Genomic DNA, 21,116 nt, shown 5'->3' on the forward strand with positions numbered 1-21,116 from the left:
GTTGTCTTCTAATAGCTTTGCTTAGTTACACTGACATGTCTGAGACTGTTCTTCCTTTTTGTGGGCTTCACCAGAGCTTTGTGTACATTATATAGCCCAAACCTGAATGCTCTGCTATACCAAATTGTGAGAAAACGGAAAATCCAGAAAAAAGCATTTCCTATATTTTAAATACAAAATACATGTATTGTATTTTGTTACATTTTCTAGCACCAGTATTTTGTATTTTATTTTAATATATTTATTTGAGGGGTATTTTGTATCAAAATACATTTTGATGTATTTTTGCCCATCTCTGCCTGTAAACAGTGACACCGCATCCAGCAGGGTGGAAACCGGTTGGTGTGAAAACTGAGATGCTTTTTTATTTTTGCATAAATAGCTTTTCCTACATGGAATGCAGGTAGGAACCTAGATACTATTTAAAAACGACCTCTCTCACTTTGATTCAGCGTGCATGCTGTGATCCAGACATATTGAGATGGAGTATTAAGAGTGCAACCCTTCTCATATACAGTCTAGGAGTTCCACAGGTGATGGGAAACTGGTATCAGTATTGACAGCAGAGGCCGGGGAAGAGACAGTCATAATGATAAATGGACACTAGATTGAGAATATTCTGTCAACTACTATTTCCAGCATCAATAATGAAGTTTCAATCTTAACTTTTAAGTGCATGTCCATGATTCCTTAACAACTGGGTGACTCCACCTGCTGGGGAAGAGTGTGTGCTGCAATCTAAAGCTCCTGAGTGGACCATGTGCCGAGAAGGTTTAGTCAAGCAAAATCCCTAAACTATGAAACACTTGTACCTCTTCCACCTTGTTAATATGGAGTAGTTTGGTCCTTTAGTTGCATATCAGGTACATACTTTGATTTAAGTTGCATTTAGTGATCCCCAGACTGGCAGGTGGGAAATCAGGCCCTGACTTTAGTTGGACTGCACTGGGCCGGTGAATCCAGGGCCACAGCCAAGATCTTTAGAAACACAGAGGTTACAAATCCTCCTCGAACACAACTCTCTCACTTTGACCAGAAACCCAGAGGTCCCCAACATGTTTATTTAAATGCGTGGATTTTTCCATGTTCAGTTTCCAGCGTTTGTCAATGAAGAACGTTTTTTAAAAATATGTTTTAAACCATCCCCATATGCCCCCATGTACATTGAAATACTTCTTGGTCGCTAATGTAAGAGATTCTGGGACACAATCAAGCCCTCATTCGCAAAAATGCCTTTTTTTTAGTTTCAAAGATAACATGAAGCTTCAACAGTCCCGAGTTAATCAAATTAAAATACCGTGATTTTACTTCTATTTCCAAACTGCAGCTCAGCCAGAGAACCGGTCCAGCTGTTTTTTTATTCCCCCGATTGAATTGGGACGGCTGAAGTTAAGAACAAACAGAATGAGGACTTTTGGATTTTAATTTAAAAGTGCAAAGCTTGGCCTTGTATATACAATAATATAGTTACATGGAGGTTAGTTGTACAGCAGGCGGCATCATTGCACTAAACCTAATACATTAAAGCCGGCGGCATAGCAATTTAACATTATAACCAATTACAGATGATACCGTCGTTATTGCATATAACATTTAATATAATTTGATAAATTCTTTCGATTAATGTTCGACAGATATAAAAGTCACTGTTATCGGCATATATATTAGCAGACATACACATTGGAAATTGCTGTACATAAACATTTTATTGGTGGCACTTTGATTTATCCGAGATGTTGTATTTGAGTTCTTAATCATATGATTGCAATTCTGGAGAAAGTTATTCAGAATTAAATGTCATTCTCATAATCATCTGTGAAATATCAGTATGTAAAAGGTACATTTCCTTTCCTCTGTATATACCTTTATTAAAACTCTAAAATAATTGCCAAAAGTATTCATTTGTGTAGTGTTGAGTAGTTGTTTATAAAATTTCAATAAGTCAAAGGGTTTCTCTTTTATCCACAAATATCACAACTCACCCAGGCTCTACTTTGTATGTAAACTAGGTTTTAAATGTGTCACTGAGATAAAAGCACAACTTACCTTCACATATACACAGAACAATCTCAACATAAGCTGAAGAAGAAGACCGCCTTAATAAAACACGTTAAAATAACAGATTCACTACGGGAGCGTCTTCGTGAATGCACATCGCTGCATTATTTACAGCACTATTTTATTTGATCTTGATATGATGGGCAGACATCTTAAGCTGAAGACGCCAAACACTCCTTCTACCGGGCGCCGCGTAGCCAAAGAGACCAAGTGCTGTTGGTTGATCGTGAGTCCAAAAAAGCGAATTAGTATGATTCTCTGGATTAGAAAAAATAAACATAAGAGACTAACATGTAAAAACATTTTCTAGGACCGTAAATACCTCAAGAATGACAACATATCAGCTATGTACAAAAACATCAACAATATATTTATATATATATATTTATATATATATATTTTTTTATCTTCTATACCCACTAAAATATACCAAAGAAGCAGCTATTGGTCAATCTGAGGAACTCGTTCACCAACATGTTTTTGAAAACAGTTTAAATATCCTTCAGCTGAAAATGTGAACCCCCCCCCCCCCCCCCCCAAAAAAGGGAAAAGAAAAGAAAGAAAGAAAGACAAGAAAAATAAATTAAAAAAAATATAACCCAACAAAAGTTCTGTGTTTATCCTGTGTGCCATGTTTGGAATACTGCAGAGTGTGAGGAGGTAAGCCACTTCAACCAGCTTCTCCAGTGGATAAGAGCTTGTTCGAGGGTGGGCCGTCTTTGACCGTCCAACATTTTCCAAAGTCTACCGTCTTCGGGTTCGTCATCCGCTTGTGTACAAAGATTCAGACACAGGTCCATGACGATTAGAGTAGGCCACAGATATAGAATAGAAGGGCACTTTTTTTTTTTGCCCCCAAAACGTAGCAACCCGGGGGATGAAGCCTCTTGTTGAATCAGGGGAGAGGGACAAAGTCTGGGCACGGGGAGGGACAGTGGGGGGTTAGCAGCCTTCTTGTTTGTCAAGAGTTTGTTTCACAGTTGAATCCATGTATCCACCCAGTCTAGCACAAACTTGGCTATATATATATATATATATATAAAAGTGTCTTCTGGTATCCATGTGTGGACTTGCTGTAGTGTGAGTTTGTGGGATCTGATGAGAAAAATAAGTCCTGAGATATGCACTGAGGGGCTCCTGTAGAGAGAGTGCTACAAGTGTGATCTATATAAAATGACAACAAAACACAAAAATATATTCAAATCTATAGAAATGACATGTTTGCGCGGGATGTGCGCAGTGTGTTAGGAGGGGCTGGACCGCGGCAGGGCCAGTATTCGTCCGTTGGTCTTTCCCCCGTTCATTTGTGTGAACGGGATGTGGTGCTCCTCGTAACTGCCCCTCAGGCCCATCGGCGAGGCCTCGTCCCTGTCTGAACACTGTTCCCTCTGGGAGTAGGACGACGGGTCCAGCGGGATGCTCTCCATGTTTTCCATGTCCAGGTCAAAGTCTTCGGTCTCGGGCGGCTTGTTCTCCCCACTGTAGAAGAAGGAGACCTCCCGGAAGCAAGGATGCAAGTCCTCGCGCAGCATCTCGATGATCTCCTGGAATGCGGGACGCATCTTGGGGTTGTACTGCCAAGACATCTGCATCAGGTTATGTCTGGGTGAGGATACAGGGAGAGCGGGGTCACAGTTAGATGATGCTGATGTCTACATCTTACTTTGATCACCATAGTTATTCTTTCATAACGTACCTATTCTTGTTAACATAGTTGTCTTTCTGCTGTGGTTAAGAATACCAAATTGAATACAACTTAAAAGATACGGCTGTTGATAGTCAACATTGTTTTTAATGCCCTATAAATCCCATGAAAAGAGCAGAACCATCTTTGTTGGTATTGTCATCTTGTTTCTACGGCTACTTCTACGACAGCTTGTGTTTGTCAGTGCAGGCTGTTGCTTAAGGTTTCAGGTTACAGAATATGCAACTATTATTATTATTATTATTATTATTATTATTGTTCAATCTGCAGATTTTGTTCTCGATAAGTCAATAATTGTTTAGCCCCCCAAAAAAAGCCAAAAAACTGAGCAAACTGTCCTAAATATTTTCCACAATAAAAGATGGTGTTCAAATGTCTTGTTTTATCTCACCAACCATCCAAAACACAAAGATATTATATTTACAATTATGTAATAGTTAATGATACACTATGATAAGAACGAGAGAGAAGCAACACATCCTCACATTTGTTGAAGCTGGAACTACAGAATTTTTGCTTGAAAAAAATGAACTAGATAACCAACTGATAAATAAATTATCGAAATAGTTGGAGATCAGTTTTCTATTGACGAATGATATAACGAATACAGCGCTATTAAAGATTGTAAGACCCTCTGAGGGCAATTTGTGATTTTAAGCAATATAAACAAACTCACTGAAATCATTGAATTATTACAATACAACTCTTGTTTTCCTCCCTATCCCACCTCAGCCCTACTCTTGTACTCACAGTCTGTCGGCGCAGTTGTCTGGCCGGTCCAGGATGCCCCCGTCCATGACAAACTTGAGGACCTGCTCATTGGACAGGCCCTGGTACGGCTGCTCGGCCAGCGTGCTGATTTCCCACAGCACGACCCCGAACGACCTGGCAAACAAGTGGACGAGAGACAACAGCAGAGACACGGGGAGAATGAGGATGCGCCAATTAGACACCCGACTGAGTAAATGTGTCCGTGAACACTCGATGCAGTGAGCAGGTAGACTGAGGGCAGAGGCCGTGGCTGCAATGCTGGTAAACAACGGGTAAGCCACACACTCATGTTCTGATGTCATATTTTAACATTGTAATGTGTTTACTGTTTGTTATTCTGGTCTGCGGAATAATAATCTAATAATGACCTCGACAGGAAATGAATCGTCTCGGAAAATAGGTTTGTTGTTTGTTGACCAAAACGAAAAAGCTTAACACAATTATGTGAAATAATGTTTTAGTTAGGAAGTAGGAAAAATAGTATTTTACAAAGAGCAAAGTGCTACTGATGAGCTTGTAGAATCTTTTGTGAAGGTCCTCCACAAACCCAGATTTCTTAACTGTATAAGATACAGCTCGACACCAGCTGTCACTCCACAACATGTTATGCCGTATAGAGCATCTACGCCAACGCAAAAAACAACCCCCTAAATCCGAGGTGTCACTGACCAGCAGTCTGAATGTGCAGTGAAGACTCCGTCCTTCAGGGACTCGGGTGCCATCCACCTGACGGGCAGCAGGCCCTTCCCTCCCTTCCTGTAGTAGTCGGTCTCGTAGATGTCCCTGGTCATACCGAAGTCTGGGAGGAAAAGATTTTCATCAGTTGCGGTCAAACTTACACGGATGTTATTTGTTACAAAGCTTCACGTGTTTAAGATGCTAAATACATTTGAATACGTCATTTATTTTTAAGATGTTGAATAAATACATCTAATGACTTGAATTTAGCACCTTTATTTAAAGATACAGCATAAATGCATTGTTGTCTGCCATTGTTGCCAAAAACTCTCTGGTGCTGAGACTTACCTCCTATCTTGACGGTAAGATCGTGAGCTACCATGCAGTTTCTGGCTGCCAGGTCTCTGTGGACAAACTTCTTGGCGTTAAGGTAAGCCATGCCGTCTGCGATCTCACCGGCCATTTGGATCATCTCCTTCAGAGTGGGCGGTGGACGCCCGGGGTTGTTCTGGGGGACACAAGACAGATTTTTAATTTGTGATCTGATAACATTTAGCTTTTTTTGTTTGTTTTTTATGTCAACAGCACATGATTTTGCTGTTGAATTTGATACAGAGTTTGATACTTAAAAAAAAATATGACTTCTTAGACGGCATAAACTATAATAATCAGGCATATTATTGTCAAAGTTTCTGTGTCACGCTTGACTTTGTCTGGAGCCTGCTGTTCATCTCCACACAAGCCTGTTTGAGGTTTTCAGCCGACCTAAGTGGCGACTGCTAAACTCCTCTCTCAATATCCAAGAGCTCCCTCCTCCTCCTCCTCCTCCTCCTCCTCCTCCTCCTCCTGCAATCTGCATATGTACACACTTCAGGAGATGACACTGAGATGGAACATTAACCTACATACAAGGCATCTGTACACAAAAGTAAACTCAATGTGGAATTTTATATTGTCCAGTGGTAATTTAAAAAGGTACAACAGTTTCAGTTATTGTGAGAACGCCACACAAGTAGATCCATATTAGGCCACACAGTTCCTCATCTAATTAAATTACATCTGGTAGATTTAACCCTGAATGTCTGGGAGGAAAACAACGGATGGAGTGAAATGTGTCATCAGAAATTGTTTTAACTTAATTACAATCAAGCGGTTGATTCATTTAGCGGTGAATCTTTTTGCTTAGATAGAAGTTTGGGAACCACTGCGATTTTTCACATAGAGTAACTTAAGTCAAGTGTATTTTTAAAGCACCTTTCAAGATCAGACGTCACAAAATATCCAAGTAGATCCTAGTATTTCTCAGGGTGAGTAAAAATCAGTATAGTATAACACTACATGTGGTAAAGTCGTCCTGTTTTTTTTATGCCCTTTATGGTAAAGATAATCTCCCATGCAGAATTAAAAGAAATTTGCATACTGATAAGAATAATAACTAAGGACTGCTGCTCCTTTTATCGACACAAAAAGCAGAAGTGAAAAGAAGACCAGTGACAGAAGATAAGAGACTTCTGCATGTTTACTGTTGCAAGTTCACCTAAACCTAACCTAAAGCCTAAACAAATATTAGCGGTTCTTCTAACTCTTCAGATTGTGTTTGTGATCCAGAGGTGAGCGTTGTCATCTCGTTTACCTCAGCGTCAGGTCGCAGGGAGCGCAGGAAGGTCTTCAGGTCTCCGTGGGTCATCAGCTCCATCACAACCAGGGTGGGCTGGCCTTTAGACACAACACCCAGCAGACGCACCTGGGAGACGAGGGTTCATTTCAATATGGTCTGGTTGGATTACGGTATGTATTATCTGACGGACAGCAAGACGATGCTGCTGCTCTTCACACAGCTAATGTAGGACAGGTAAGGTATGTGCACATGATGGGACATTTAGTCTTTATTCTAGACCAGTACTGTGGGTATTACTGACCCAACACTTTTACATATGGTCAGTAAACAAATGCCTTGTGTTTATGTACAAGGAGTTTCAGAAGATGTCTCTTCTTACCACATGGTGGCAGTTGAAGGCCTTCATGACCGAGGCCTCGTTCAGGAACTCGATTCTCTCTCTCAGGCTGGCCGACTCGTTCACAGTCTTCACCGCGACGTGCGTGTCCCCCTCGCCCTTGATGATGTCCTTGGCGATGCCCTCGTAGACCATGCCGAAAGAGCCCTGACCCAGTTCCCTCAAAATGTTGATCTTGTCTCTGCCCACCTCCCACTCGTCCTCCTCATACACTGCAGGCACATTTTACAGGAAGGTTACATGTGCGGCTTATAAGGAGTAAGGACTGAGCTCACCGTCAAAGACGCTCCAACTCCTTTTCACTGGAACTTTAAGTTAAAAGAATAAGTGAATAATTGAATAAATGGCTTAAACTGTTTAAGCTTACCATCCATAGCACTGAGATACTCTGGATTTGAAGAGGCGTAGATGGGACCACTAGGCCCTTGAGTTTGACTGGAAGGAAACAGAGAAATGTATTTAGTTGTAACACTGACAAAGTATAACTATATAACAACACGAGTTACAGTATTGAACCAGATGTGATGATTGCGTACTTCTTCTTGAACATGAGGAATCCTGTCACAGACACAATCAGCAGCAGCACAAAGCAGATGATGGGTCCGATGACGATCTTCAGGACGTAGAGAGGATCACCTGTTCAACACAACCGGACAGACAGTGAGTCACATTTCACACATTAAACTGGAGCGACATGCGGCTCCGTGAAGCTCATCTGCTACAAGTACAAGTACAATTATTCGGTAGCATCTTTCGATCTTGTGATAATGTGGTTGGATTTTAAACATTTTGACAGGAGCTAATCCCTATTTAGATAAGAAGACATCAGCAATTATGAGGATAAATAAGAGCATATTTACAACTACAATAAGTGTGTAGTCATCTAGTACTCAAATTCAATATTCCTGCCACTGTTCAAGGCTGAAGTACAAAAATACATTCGTTCCATCCTCAATCAAAATATTAAATGGCAACAAGTAGTAGTAGCATACGATATGATTTCATTGGGAAATATAATATATTGCAACTTGATTATATATTATCTAATATTTATAGATGATATAGATACATTTATTATTTATTGGTAGTTCTTCGTTGGAGTCTACTGTGTCACACTCAGCATGTGAAGTTAAGCATATTTATGCAATAGTGTCTGTATGTATGATGTATGTTCTATGTGTGTGTATGTGCATTGTGACATTGTTGATAGGTGTTTTGTGATGCAGCTGCTTGGAGACAAAAAGACAAATTTCCCTGCAGGATAATAAAGTATATCTAATCTATCCTAACGAGAACATTTTGCATCTTACAGACGTGTGAAAAGAACAAATTAATTTCCTTCTAGACTGAAGCCGTGTCCAGATTCTAATCAGGTTTTAAGCACTCAGACTAAATACGGTCAATTTCTGTGTGAGGTGAAACTAATCAAGCTAATTTGCATTGCACAAAGGAAATGGAGGAGCTGCTAAGAACTGGATTTATTTTAATAAATTGTGTGTGGTTGTAAAACAGCTTAAAAGTCCAAAACCATAGGACTACATGGTAAGTTCTGAAAATATGTATTTGTTACTTGATTCCAGCTATCGGTTGTATTTCACTACCAAGTTAGCGCCATGGATGTCCATGGTTGGCACTAACGTTCCCCTCTTACTTTCCAGAAGAAGTACTGCCATTGGCTGATAAGCATGAATATTCGTGAATTGTGAAATACTCCAAGAAACACTCCAGCGGCTGTATTTATGAGAGTAAAGCGACGTGAAAATCTGCTTTGCGTTTGGTCTGAACAGACCTTGAGGAAAAACACTTTGATGGCTCTTTGTGCAGTTTAATTAGCAGTGGCTTTCCAAAGTTGCAGTTTGATTGACAACACGTACCGTTTCATTTTGTTTGTATAAAATGGCATGTTGGTATTTATGTGTACGACCTACTAAACTAATATTAGTATGTAGGACAGCTCAAGTTTGCCTTCATGGCAGAAGGAGACTTACTTGCGTCCTGGACGTAGAAGTACGTGGGCTCGGTCCAGGATCCGTTCCCGGCCAGGGAGGTGGCCCGGATCCTCACTGTGTAGTTCCCAGGATGCATCACTTTCAGCTTGCAGCCACGGGCCACTTTGTACGTGTTCCTTGACACGCAGTAGTGAAGCTCCTGCAGAAGAACAATACTGAGATTCAGGCAGTGGACAACAAATGGCTGCATTAGAATTTCCAAGTTTAAAATAACGTTTTAAATCTGTGTATTGGATGATGTTTCATGCTTTTATTCAATGTTTACACTGATGTCTTTTAGTTTCCACAGTAAATAACAGGCTGCAGCACGAGTTTTGTAGACTCTATAGCAACTAAAACATGGTGCGACGCTAAAATTACTTCTCCATCGAGTTTATCAATCATACGACATTAGTGAGACCACAAGACTAAATCTCAAAATACACGTCAACTAATAAGTATTGCCTCTCTCATTTGTTTGTGTTGCATGGGTAATTTCGAGATGGATGCATTTAATCTGATTCTCAGTTAAATTGTTTTTCATCCGTAGCTCGAGCTATTGTGTTTAATGAGAAATATAGGAAGTGCTTTCTGAGTAAGAATGTGTTTATGTGTTGTACTCAAATCCCTACAAAGACTAAAGAAGGCATGACAGATGTGGCTGCAGATGTGTGTGTGTGTGTGCGTTTCTTCACCTCCGTGTCTCCCAGTCTCTTGTAGTTGACCTCATACAGGATGATCATACCATTCGCGGACACCGGTTCTTGCCACGTGATGTGCACTAAATTTTCCGTCACCTCGTAACTGATGGGACCGCGGACGTCATCAGCTTTGTCTGTGGAGAACAAAATGGTATACAGGAATACTCCTCCACGCTGAGGCAGCTGGGACCCTCTTGATGGAGGTGTGATTTTATTACATAGACCTACGTCGTCCGCTTCCTTAGAAACAGTGAAAACCGAGAGCTGTGCCTTCTTACCTTCGGGCATTGTGCGGGCGCTGACATATGCTGCCATGCTGCAGCGGGCCGGGTCGGTCGGGTGGTTGCAGGCGTGCACCTCAATCTGGTAGCTGGTGAAGTGGCGCAGGTTGGAGATGACGGTGGACTCCTTGGTGTGGACATAGACCACGGTCTTTGTGCTTTCAAAGGCTTCCTCGTCCTCTGGGATGCCCGTGCCCTGGGGCGGGCTGGGGGCGGTGGTGAGGAAGGGTAGTGTCCAGTTGGCGATGCCCATCACTGAACGCCGCTGTCTCGAGCGTCTAACCAAAGCAAGGTAGGTTTTAAGTGACTTAAAAAAATGCACGAAAACACATCAAATATGAAAAAAAGGCTTTTGACATTTAGATGAAAATGTAACAGAAATTGAAAGTAATTAATTAGGAGGGATTGCAGGGAGCAGTAGTTGGAGCGACAATAATATAAAAGGATTGAACTGCCAGTATTCTGCTTGATGGTCAAACAGCTTTATGAAACCCAACACCTTTCCAACATCCGTTTTACGGAGAACTGCAATTCTGTAACTTTACAAATCTGACATTTACATCCGCCTAGTCTGCTGTGAGAAAGCAGCCAGGGTTTGAACTTCTCACTCTAGTTTTCTTTTTGTCATTTGCTAAACAACTATTTCTGTCACTTTACGTGTCTATAACTGAGTGCACTACGAGTGTCTTCCAGGAGAAGCTGTCTGAACATGTGCGCCGTTATCTCCATTTCAATGATGTTGCGCGCCCCCCCCCCCCTCCCCCTCCCCCTCCCCCTCTATGACGATGACCAGCACGCTCGGATCGGCAATGAACACTTTCGATTTCCGAAGTGAACAAGACGTCGTACAAACTACTTCTTTTCTAGTACAACCCTGCCCTTATGCAGTGTCCTGTTCTGAGGTTTGTTTACTGCAAAACAGGATAATGTTTTAGCTGAATCCTGGTACTCCAGTGACACTTATAAAACATAAAAGGGAAGAATTAAGAAATATGATTTGCTTTAGTCCAAAGACTCATACAGTTCTTTTATAAGAGTGCTCAGCATGATCAAACACACAACGCACGATGGTGCGTGAGAACTTTAATTTGTGTTATGGGGAGCTAAACTGAAGGCAAAGTTGAACTTGATTGAGTTTGACAACAAAAAAATAAATAAATGCTGAACTGGTTTAATCCATCTTGACTTAAACCTTAAAAGCCAATTCTCTTGAGGACATTTATAAATAATAAAGTTGATGAAGTTACATAATATTCAATAAACACTTCAGTTTACTTACATTTAAACGCATTATATGTAAATTTTCTGCCACTCTCTCAATCAAAACAAAAACAAAAGACGGAGTTCGGTGACGTTGCGAAGTAGCGTGGGATCGTGGTAGTTACTGTCTTCACTACCACTGCGGTCATTGTAGTCATCTTCTCCCGCTTAGGATATCTTGTTAATCGTTCAGGTGGTTTTAACTGGGAGCCCAGCTATCTGCAGAGGTCTCCCCCTCTCCAAAACAAACCGGTAAAAACACAGAATAAAATCTGTTTTATGTTCAAAATCGGTGTTTCTAAGACGCAGTTCGGCGGACAATCGATGCCTCTTCCAACCAGTCATGTTGCAGTTTACATCCATGTCTGTCCAAAGTCCCTCCATCATTATATCCAATCATTTCTCCAAGTTTGAAAATAGAAACAAAATACATAACATGGGTCTAGTTGTTTTTTTTGACATTTTCATGGGGAAAAGCTACATATTATACCTTTAATTCTCAAAAAGACAACTCTGTTGTCAGTTGTCTTACTTGATCTCAAAGACTTCATTGTGGAGGTAATTCTCGAAGGTTTTCCGGTACTCTGAGTCCTCTTTCTCCTTCTTGAGCTCCTTGTCGGTTTTGGGGCAGCCGCAGCATCGGGTCCCCTGGCCCTGCTCCTCCGTCTGGTTCCACTTCTGCTCCTCGTCACTGTCCACCTGAGTGGGCACCCGCGACGGCAACTTCATTCCTGGTGAAAGTCAGGGAAGAAATAAAAATAAGTCAGACAGAATGGAAAGATTGGCGCAATAAACACAGACGCATAACTCAAGTTTTATGCACAAATATCCACGTACACACACTCCTCCCACATAGTTACACGCCTGAAGGGCATGTCTGTCATCGTCACCTCCAGGTCCTCACCCTCTCTGGTGGAGATAAATTACCAGTGACACAACTTTCCCGCAGATGTGTGGGAGTTATGAGAGTTCAAAAGAGGAACTTGGGCTCGGTTGTGCGCTGGAAGAGCACTGATGGCATTCACGTAGGTGAGGCTGTGCCAGGAATAACTCAACCAATATACTGTATAAGACTGAAGTCGGCCTGATTCCCTCTCAATCCTGATTGTCCCGATGCCAGGGTTCATGTAGTTTAAGCTACATAACACCCAAACAAACACTCACCTTAACCACACTTGATTTTCTTGCTCAGTGGGTACAGACTAGTACTTGGTTCAACTCACAAAGGGTTCACTTCACTATGCTTAAAATGTGCTCATAGGTCTACAAAGGCTTTTCTGTTGCACTTTTCTGTCCATCCTGCTGAGAAACCATGCATAATGCAACTTAGATATACTGCTGTTGTCATTTGGACATTCTTTATCTCCACTTCTGGTGATTTTAATATTTTCATTTAATAAAAGAAATACATGTCACTCTACAGCTGATTAAATTTTGGAATGTGTGAAACGTGTGTTGATTTTTAAGAGTTATGTCGGACCCAATAACATTTTATGTACATGAAGCAACCTCAAAATCTATCACGATAATGATGTTGAACTCGTTGGTTTTGGGTTATTACGCTTATATTGGTGTTGTTTTGTAGGATTGTTAAGATCGTCTGCTTTTGTACATAATGTGGGTCGATATATATTTATGGAAAATTCATGATAAAATCGAATTACCCATCGAGGAGAATCAGAAGAAGTAAAGAGCGCTTCTTGAGAAGAGAGGAGCTCTTCTACCAACGTAAAGATCGCAAGAGGCATTCTTTCTCTCCCTCGCTCTCAGACAGTCAGACGCATAAAGCCACAATAAAGACACAACAACAGGACAAACACAAACAATATAGCTCACCCTTCTGACAGTAGTCAAACTTGTAGAGCTCGCTGGCTTCAGGCTGGCGCTGGCAGAAGACCAGGTAGTGAGTGATGTTTCCGTTGGGGTCATTGGGAGATTTCCACTTGAGGATGATCTGGGAGGACGAGTTGGACGAGGAGATGGGGTCCAGCGGGACAGACGGTTCTGTGGAGACATCACGGAAATACAGAGATTTTGATAAGTAAACAATCCCTTCATTTGCCGCTGAACAGCAGCTAGTTGCTTAAGAGCGACAACAAAAACACAAAACACATTTTATAAATACAAAAAGAAATTTGTTTGTAAATTTTGTTGACAAGCTGAAGTTTTTGTAATAAAATGTCTCGACCATTTTGTTAAAAATACGGCCAGCCTATCAAATCATGAGCTGATTTTAGAGCGAAGCATTTTGAGAATATTAATTATTATATTATATATACGTAATTTGACTGATCATGATAATGCACTTTAGTGACTCTCTGTCCTCTCATCCCTAAAAAGGATTCTCGTTATTATTTCTCTCAGTCTTGAAGTCATACAGTAAAAAGAAGAAGAGCTCGAGAAGTCACGGTACATTGTTGTCACAGTCAACTCATTTCTTCAAATGACTCATTAGGATTTATCAAATATAGCAGAGGGGAAGTTCTGTTTCAATCTAATTTGCATTTCATGTATAACTACTGAAACACTTACTGGCTGTGAACAGCTGACGCCTGCTCTGGGTATATGCAGTTTTGTTTTTTGTTTATGACACTAGTGTATTTTGCTCTTGTACATCTGAGTGGTTACAATGTTGGATGTCCATACTTTACAAGTTCATGAGGACAAATGTGCATTTGTTTTGTAGTACTTTCTGCTCTCTAGGGAGCACAGGAGAGAACCGTGTTTTGTTTGTTATTATTTGTACAGTTTGAAGATATCTTAAAGTTTTTGTCTCTTCATTGGTGTATTTCTACTTCATTGTGGTTTCCAGTGTGTAGTTTTACTTAAGTCATTGTTAAGCTGTGGTTTGCATGTTCAGTTTCAGTTCTAGTTCTCAGTATTTTGACAGGTGTGGCATTTAAGATATTTAAATTGTTTCTTATTTCTGTTCCTTTTTTTAAAAATAGATTCATGTTTTACATAGAACATTGTAACTATAAAGTAAAGCTGCATTCATATTCATGCCTTAAAAATAAATATAGATTTCTTAAATCAGTTGTAACTTGTCGACATGTAGTTTTTGTTTTGTTTGTGTTCTTGTTTACCGTCATAACCCTGGTTATCACATACACATGATATGCATCCTTCATGGTATGTGGAGCATCAGTGAAATTTCAGTATTTCATGTAAGACACAACAGTACTGTGGAGTACCATATATCTTCAAATTGCAAAACAAACTGCAATGTGACATATATTTTTCTATTCGTAATTCGATCCTACTTAGTGAACACAGATTAGCGGCACTAACACAGGAGGCGTAACAACACGATTTGGTGTGTGTGATTCTCAGGGAATCTGGCACCAAGCACTTGTTGTTGGTGAGAATGAAATGCAGAAGTTACATAATGATTGTTTTGAGACAGATTGTCCCGTTCTATCCTATTATACATCGAAATGTGTTTTCTAATCTTTTCAATCTTTGCATCAAACATGGGCAGCTGACAAAATGTGTTGTTCCACGCTGCGAGTACAGAAAGAGGTCATCGGCTACATGTAGCGAAAACAACGACTGGCATCACCGTTTATCCGATTGTCTGGTGAGACATATGAACCAGATTTTCGAGAGGAAGGAAACCCAAGAGACACTTTGCATCTTAAAAGTATCACGGCCTGAAGTGGACTGGGAAAGTATTGAAATTTGCACATTTGTAAGAAAAGCTCAGGATGTCAGACTGAACCCTAAGGAGACACAGCTACTGTGTGGGCCCTGTTTCATGACGGTGCAACACACTGGTCTGACTGCATTATCAGACTAAGTTTCACCAGCAACAGCTTATTTGTAATGACAGCTTTGCCCTTCTGATGAGGTATGCCGGTTAGAGGTGACACAGCAACCCCCCCCCCCCCCAGGAAACCTGAAGAGGTTGCCAGACGGATAGAACAACCGGCCGTCTGTTACTTGTGAGCGAGAGAGATGTCATGTTTGATGCGGTTTATCAGGACGGAAGAGCGCATTGTGTAAAAAGGAAGCCGGTTAGACGGGCCATCGTCACTGCGACAAAATCAAACTGGACACGACGCACATCGTGGGAGGCAGAGTACAATTAACTACTGGGGGGAAAGATTTATAATCTTGATGCAGACACCTTGCACGAGGCAGCGCCCCGTCAGTCGATGGCACCCCAGGCGGACCCTGCCATCTGTCTTCCTCTTCCCTGTTCTTGTGCCAAGGACATTTTGGCAGCTGCCAGTCTGACGCTCACAACACTGAGTCCACTAGTCAATGATAGTAACACCACAAGAAACTTGGATTCAAAACGACCCTAAAAATAGTTCTAGCACAGTACAAGAAATAGCCCTTTCCCTCGAAAGGAATGTAAGAACCCGTAACCTGGAGCTTCCCATAACCTAACTTTTAACCTGGAATAACCTGGAAGTCTTTGCTTAGAGGTTTCTTCTTTGAAATTGTCATTCGGTAGGAGACTGCAGTTGTGGGACAGACAGTGATGGAATAAGTGTAGCTAATAGTGATTGTCTTTTGTGTTTACATGTAATGTCCTTTAAACGTCTACAGCGATAACTTAATGGAAGGGCTGCTGCCTGATTCTCTCCTGAATCAGAAGATAGACGGCGGTTTCTTTCACACTTCCATAAAGGGCTGCCCACTGAAAGTCCATGAGTCAAATCATCCGTTGATGACCCCCGACTTGACGTTCGAGCAGTCTTCTTTTTAAGAGGCTAGATCGATAAAGAACTTTGTGCTCTTGTAAACAATGTAATCATAAACACCGTGGTTGTATAATATGAATGGTGATGACCATTCATTATCACAGAAAGATGTGCCAATGGACTACCGGATTGCCAGATGTACAGACTGATTCCAAGTTCAACTGCATTTTAACTAAATAACCAGTAAACAACACAGATCTCAATCAGTCTTACTGGTGGCGTTGGTGCGAACATAGATGATCTCGCTCTTGGCTCCGTGGACCTGGTGCTCGTCAGAGGCCGACAGCTGGGTTTTCACCATGATGGCGTACTGCGTCCAGGGCTTCAGTGGCAGGATGAGATGACCCGGTTCAGACTGCTCTTTGTCCCCCTCTGTGGCTCGTCGCGGAGGGTCCACGTCAGCAATCGCCCAGCTGTTGGAGCCGCAGGCGTCCTGCCCGTCAAACTCGGTTACGTTCTGAAAAGGTCTATTGTGCGGAAGAACAATAACAGTATACGGGGGAAAAAATGGTTAAACGTAGGCCTAAATTGTTTTCTAGTTGAGGGCGAATATTGAGTTTCAGTTTGATGTTTTACAGCAATTTATCATTGTTTTTATCTGACCAGTTAGAGTTTGCAAAACATCACTGAGGCCGGAGAGACCCTCAAAGTGATGCTGGTTCAAAGGGAGGATATCTTCCTGATTTTAGTACTTTGCAAAGTCGGGTTCAAACAAATCATTTTTCTGGCAGAGATCCAAGTCTGATTGTGACTGATGGCTGAAGATGTACTTACGCTTCTTTGTAGAGCACCATGAAGCCCAGCAGGTCTCTGAAGTCTGGAGGCCAAAAGGGTTCCCACTTGACCATTATTTTATCGCTCATGGTTCGAATCTGGGTAAACTTCAACAGATGGTTTTCACCTGAGAAAAGACAGTAATCACTTAAAGGCGCAATGTGTAAGGTATGGGCAGAACTTTTGAACTAACTTCATCCACAGAATGTGAAGAAGTTACAGTGTTGACGTTACGTCAAAGACGCATATATGTGTATTGTGTTGCAGAGATATCTACTAAAATGAGCATGGCATGCTAACCGACTAGCCCCGGCTCGTCCTGTCTGGTATTACAACTTGTTCCCGAAAGGGGCGATAGTGAGTCTCTACAGCGTCCAGTCTACCCTCAGTCCAGAAAACGAAGAAGTGCTGCACCTTGCACTTGTCAATAATATAGCCACGGTCCGTGTACGTTTTGATCGTTTGTTTATTAAATTAAATCAAAAGTGTTATAAACCAGAAAATGACTCGCACCCTCGCATCAGTCTCCCCGCCGCCACTCTTGCCATGCCGTTCACTTTTTAACTGTTGATTGTAAATTTAGATTGTACAAATCTAAGATAACGGTGCCAGATCTCGGTCCTCTGATCCCGATTTTGGTTACGAGAAACTGAAGAATCTCAAATTTTGAAGCATCCAATCCCCTCCATCTTCCTCTCTTTGCTGTCTTGCTGTTATGTCAAATAAATCAAAGAAATGTGTCAAAGACATATGAAAGGGAGATTATCGTGTTGTCCCCTGCAACCCGTCTCTTAACTTGAATTGAACATGTAGTTTAAGATGGAAAGGACAGAAATAGCACAACACCTACATGTTGCCATGTTAATATTTATCGTTGCTGTGCTCTGTTGGTTGGTCCTAGTTAATCTGCGTCAGTAAACGGTGGGCCAGAAGACAGGAAATGACCATCATAACAATAGCTATGACTATGTCTGTACCAGGGCAGACTCTTCGTGTTTTCCGCTGCCATAGTAGCTCGTGCAGCCACCGACATGACGTCAGAGCAGAGGTTCTTACATGATGCCTGGTCTCCGTTGGTCTTGGAGGCGATGTCGTTCTTGACTTGCCGCTCCTTGGTCCCCGTCACCTCCTCCATCTTGCGGATCTCAGACATGCAGAGTTTGGGGTTGTAGTGGAAAAACATGCGTCCCTGCAGGATGGTCAGCTTGTGTTTGGACCAATCCCAGAGCTGCCGCAGGTTCTGGTTGTCCAGGGCATAGAACGAGTGATTCCTGGAAAAGAACACACAAGATTGCATGAGACATATTTTTCATTCTACACGTGACATTTAGCTCAGGACATTATTGGAGAGTAACATTAATAGAAAAGTATTTCAGCATGGTTAGCCTACAATTTGCATCATATGCCTGACCTCTGCCATTCCTACTGTAAGTGTAGGCCATTGTGCTACAAGCGTCTTCCACCTCGTCTGAATGAAGCCTCACATATGATTTGTCTAACCAAAAACAGTTACCACAGACAGACATTCTGAAAAGGTCAGTCCTTCCGCTTTTAACTCATAATTACAGGAGGCGGCTCCGACATGGCGAGTTTAAGATGAGACTCAAAAGACGGCATCTCACCCGATGTCCAATTCCTCTCCATGAATAACACGGAGTTTGCGGAAAAAAGAGAGGGATACGAGGGCGTAGGAACGTCGCACTGACAGGTAGCCAGTGATCTCCTCCAGCTGGCCCAGGCTGGCCTCCAGTTCAGCTGCTATGTTGTCTGCAGAAAAACAAAGCACACAAGCCCTGAAGTGACTTCAGGTTCTATAGAATTCTTAGTCTTTTCATTTTGGTTTCATCTTTTACACATTTTCCTATTTAAGCTGTTCAGACACAAAACAATAATAGTATACAGTCCATTATTCAAATGATTTGGAAATCATGCAGAGCGGTTTGCTTTTCCTTTAGGCAGGATGATTGGGAATGCGTGTGTTAAAAACTCAATAAAAATCAAATCAACTCATGGAAACCTTTATTAATTTGTTTGCATTGCATTCATTTTATTCACTGATGTTTCGTTGTTAGATTGTTTAAAGTTATTGTAAAATCCCACAGTTTTAGCATTTTAAACTCTGATTTCATTTTAAATTCATGTGTTTTCTTCAACCGTACACCTTTTTGTGTAATGCCAGCTTCTTAGCTGTTCTGTTGACCTGTTGCATACTGTAATTTCATTCCACCAAACAAACCACATATACTCACTTCCTCTACGCATGTTGATGACCAGGCTCCCATTAAGAACAGTGCAGCCTCTCAAAGCCTGGGCAGTCGTGACAGAGTCCACAAGGCTGTAACCCATACATACCTTGGGACAAAGCCCTGCACAGGGAGTGCAGTTGATCCTAGAGAACAAAAGGAAAATGAAATATTTCAAGAAAATGTGTGCATGATAACAATGCGCGTGGGTGCTAGGAATGACAACTTGGAGTCATTTTTCACTTCTGGTTTTCTTCGAGCGACACCTTTAGCAAACAGGTCTACTCCCAAAATATCCATTGCTTCTTTAAATGTCTTGGCTTGACTGTATGTATAACAGAAACACTGGAAATGAAGTTTGAATGAACTGAAAAATGAACTGACACCGAGCCTTCACCTTAACAACAGAGTTGAACAACCCGGCTTACATAACGCTTTCATAACAGATATATGGCCGCGGCTGAGTGTGTCAACCGTACCAACCCATTTCCTGAAAAGTCGTCTGCACCTTCCCCACACTCGTAATGTGGCGAGTGAAAACTTTGATGAGGTCAAATCTAAAGTGCACAGCAACCTCTGCGGTCGAGGTCGACCGATTTTATAAGGCCAAGTAGTTTGTGAGCCAAGTAGGTAGTTGAGTGTAGCCCCGCCCCCACAATGTGAATGAACAATCTTTGACTCCATTACTGTACAAACGACTTAAATGTTCAGTTCAACAGTCATCCAAACGTAATAACACCTAAATAAATATATCCGGATCACTGAACATTAAACATAAAGCAATAAATAGGCGGACCTAAATAAATACACGTAGAAATCTCAAGCTGAACATCAAACAAACCGTGAAAAAGTGAAAAGTTCCTCGCTGTGACATCAGCTGGACTTTGTGATGTGTTTTACTTCTGTCGGTTACTTATGCAAACACTTAATAAACCTGTTTATTGACACTCTGAACTTGTATTAGTACGAGAAAATCCTGAAGTGTGACTTGATGGATTACATTGTTGTTTTTTTTATAATGGGCAATAAGGCGTTCTGTGGTTTATGACTGGCCAGTATTACTTCTGCTGGTCCTGTAACATTGCTAAAGGGTGTGATTTCTATTCATGAATGGATAGTTACACATCTGGATTATTCGGAAGAGAAAACAGCTAATTGAAGTAAATTAAAGTAACAGTTGAATGATTTCTTTTCCTTCCTGTCTGCCGGTCTTGTATCGTTGCCAAAGAGCTGATAGTCATTATATATTCGAGAGATAACTTTTGTGGGGAGAAATAAACTGAAAAGGTATCAGAAATTACATCAATACCACTTGTCTGCTTGCTGCAAAATGTTAGCCCACATGTTGTAACTTTCTTTTGTTTTTAAGGTTTGGAATTTAGGGGTAAAGGCGACGATTAGACGGTGATGGGCTGTTTGCTCTGTGACCATTGTCCTGATTGTGTTAAAGTATTCTTTGTGTTTTTATTTACATGTGTTTATGGCACAGTTCAGAATCAAAAGCATAACACAAGAGGCATAACAGCTGAGAAGTGTGTCTTCATTTTGCAAATAGAAGTAGGTTGTGGGCACCGTTTCTTTATCTGGCTCACAACGCTCCTGATCTATCTTGACCTTTTTCCTCGCTCTAGTGCCACATCTGCACTTTCAGCTGAGAGACTCATAACGGCTTTGAGTACACCGCTTATCCACAAAGCACTTTCATTTCCACAGCTTAGTTTAAAGCCAGTGACGTGGGGGGGGTGAGATATAAGGGCTGAGATGGGTGTGCAGCAGGGTTCAGTAGACTGAAGGTTTAAAGGAGATTGTTGATCACCTGACAAGACGTGATCAAATCTGCACATGGAGAGGGCTGATGAACTTTGTTCAAGCATTATTCCAAAGATGTGAGCTGCTTCTACTTAAGCTATACCTGTGCAACGTAGGCAGA

At 41.4% G+C, this 21,116-nt stretch overlaps 1 protein-coding gene across 1 annotated transcript in view; it reads right to left on the reverse strand.

Annotated features, from left to right (window-relative positions):
- Positions 1 to 1,687: 1,687 nt before the first annotated feature.
- insra (insulin receptor a) overlaps positions 1,688 to 21,116 on the reverse strand; it is a 44,887-nt gene continuing 25,458 nt past the window's right edge. The window contains exons 4-21 of the mRNA XM_031865002.1: positions 19,193 to 19,332; positions 18,566 to 18,710; positions 18,000 to 18,214; positions 16,944 to 17,070; positions 16,383 to 16,636; positions 13,294 to 13,461; positions 11,990 to 12,188; positions 10,195 to 10,475; positions 9,911 to 10,050; positions 9,216 to 9,375; positions 7,764 to 7,863; positions 7,595 to 7,662; positions 7,210 to 7,439; positions 6,846 to 6,956; positions 5,561 to 5,720; positions 5,204 to 5,333; positions 4,514 to 4,648; positions 1,688 to 3,660 (exon numbers count right to left, since the gene is read on the reverse strand). Of these exons, the coding sequence (XP_031720862.1) occupies positions 3,303 to 3,660; positions 4,514 to 4,648; positions 5,204 to 5,333; positions 5,561 to 5,720; positions 6,846 to 6,956; positions 7,210 to 7,439; positions 7,595 to 7,662; positions 7,764 to 7,863; positions 9,216 to 9,375; positions 9,911 to 10,050; positions 10,195 to 10,475; positions 11,990 to 12,188; positions 13,294 to 13,461; positions 16,383 to 16,636; positions 16,944 to 17,070; positions 18,000 to 18,214; positions 18,566 to 18,710; positions 19,193 to 19,332 (3,121 nt within the window). The 3' untranslated portion in view covers positions 1,688 to 3,302. The remainder of the gene's footprint in view (positions 3,661 to 4,513; positions 4,649 to 5,203; positions 5,334 to 5,560; positions 5,721 to 6,845; positions 6,957 to 7,209; positions 7,440 to 7,594; positions 7,663 to 7,763; positions 7,864 to 9,215; positions 9,376 to 9,910; positions 10,051 to 10,194; positions 10,476 to 11,989; positions 12,189 to 13,293; positions 13,462 to 16,382; positions 16,637 to 16,943; positions 17,071 to 17,999; positions 18,215 to 18,565; positions 18,711 to 19,192; positions 19,333 to 21,116) is intronic.

This window comes from Anarrhichthys ocellatus, unplaced genomic scaffold, assembly GCF_004355925.1.
Source record: "Anarrhichthys ocellatus isolate YVR2014 unplaced genomic scaffold, GSC_Weel_1.0 scaffold32, whole genome shotgun sequence".
NCBI lineage: Eukaryota > Metazoa > Chordata > Actinopteri > Perciformes > Anarhichadidae > Anarrhichthys > Anarrhichthys ocellatus.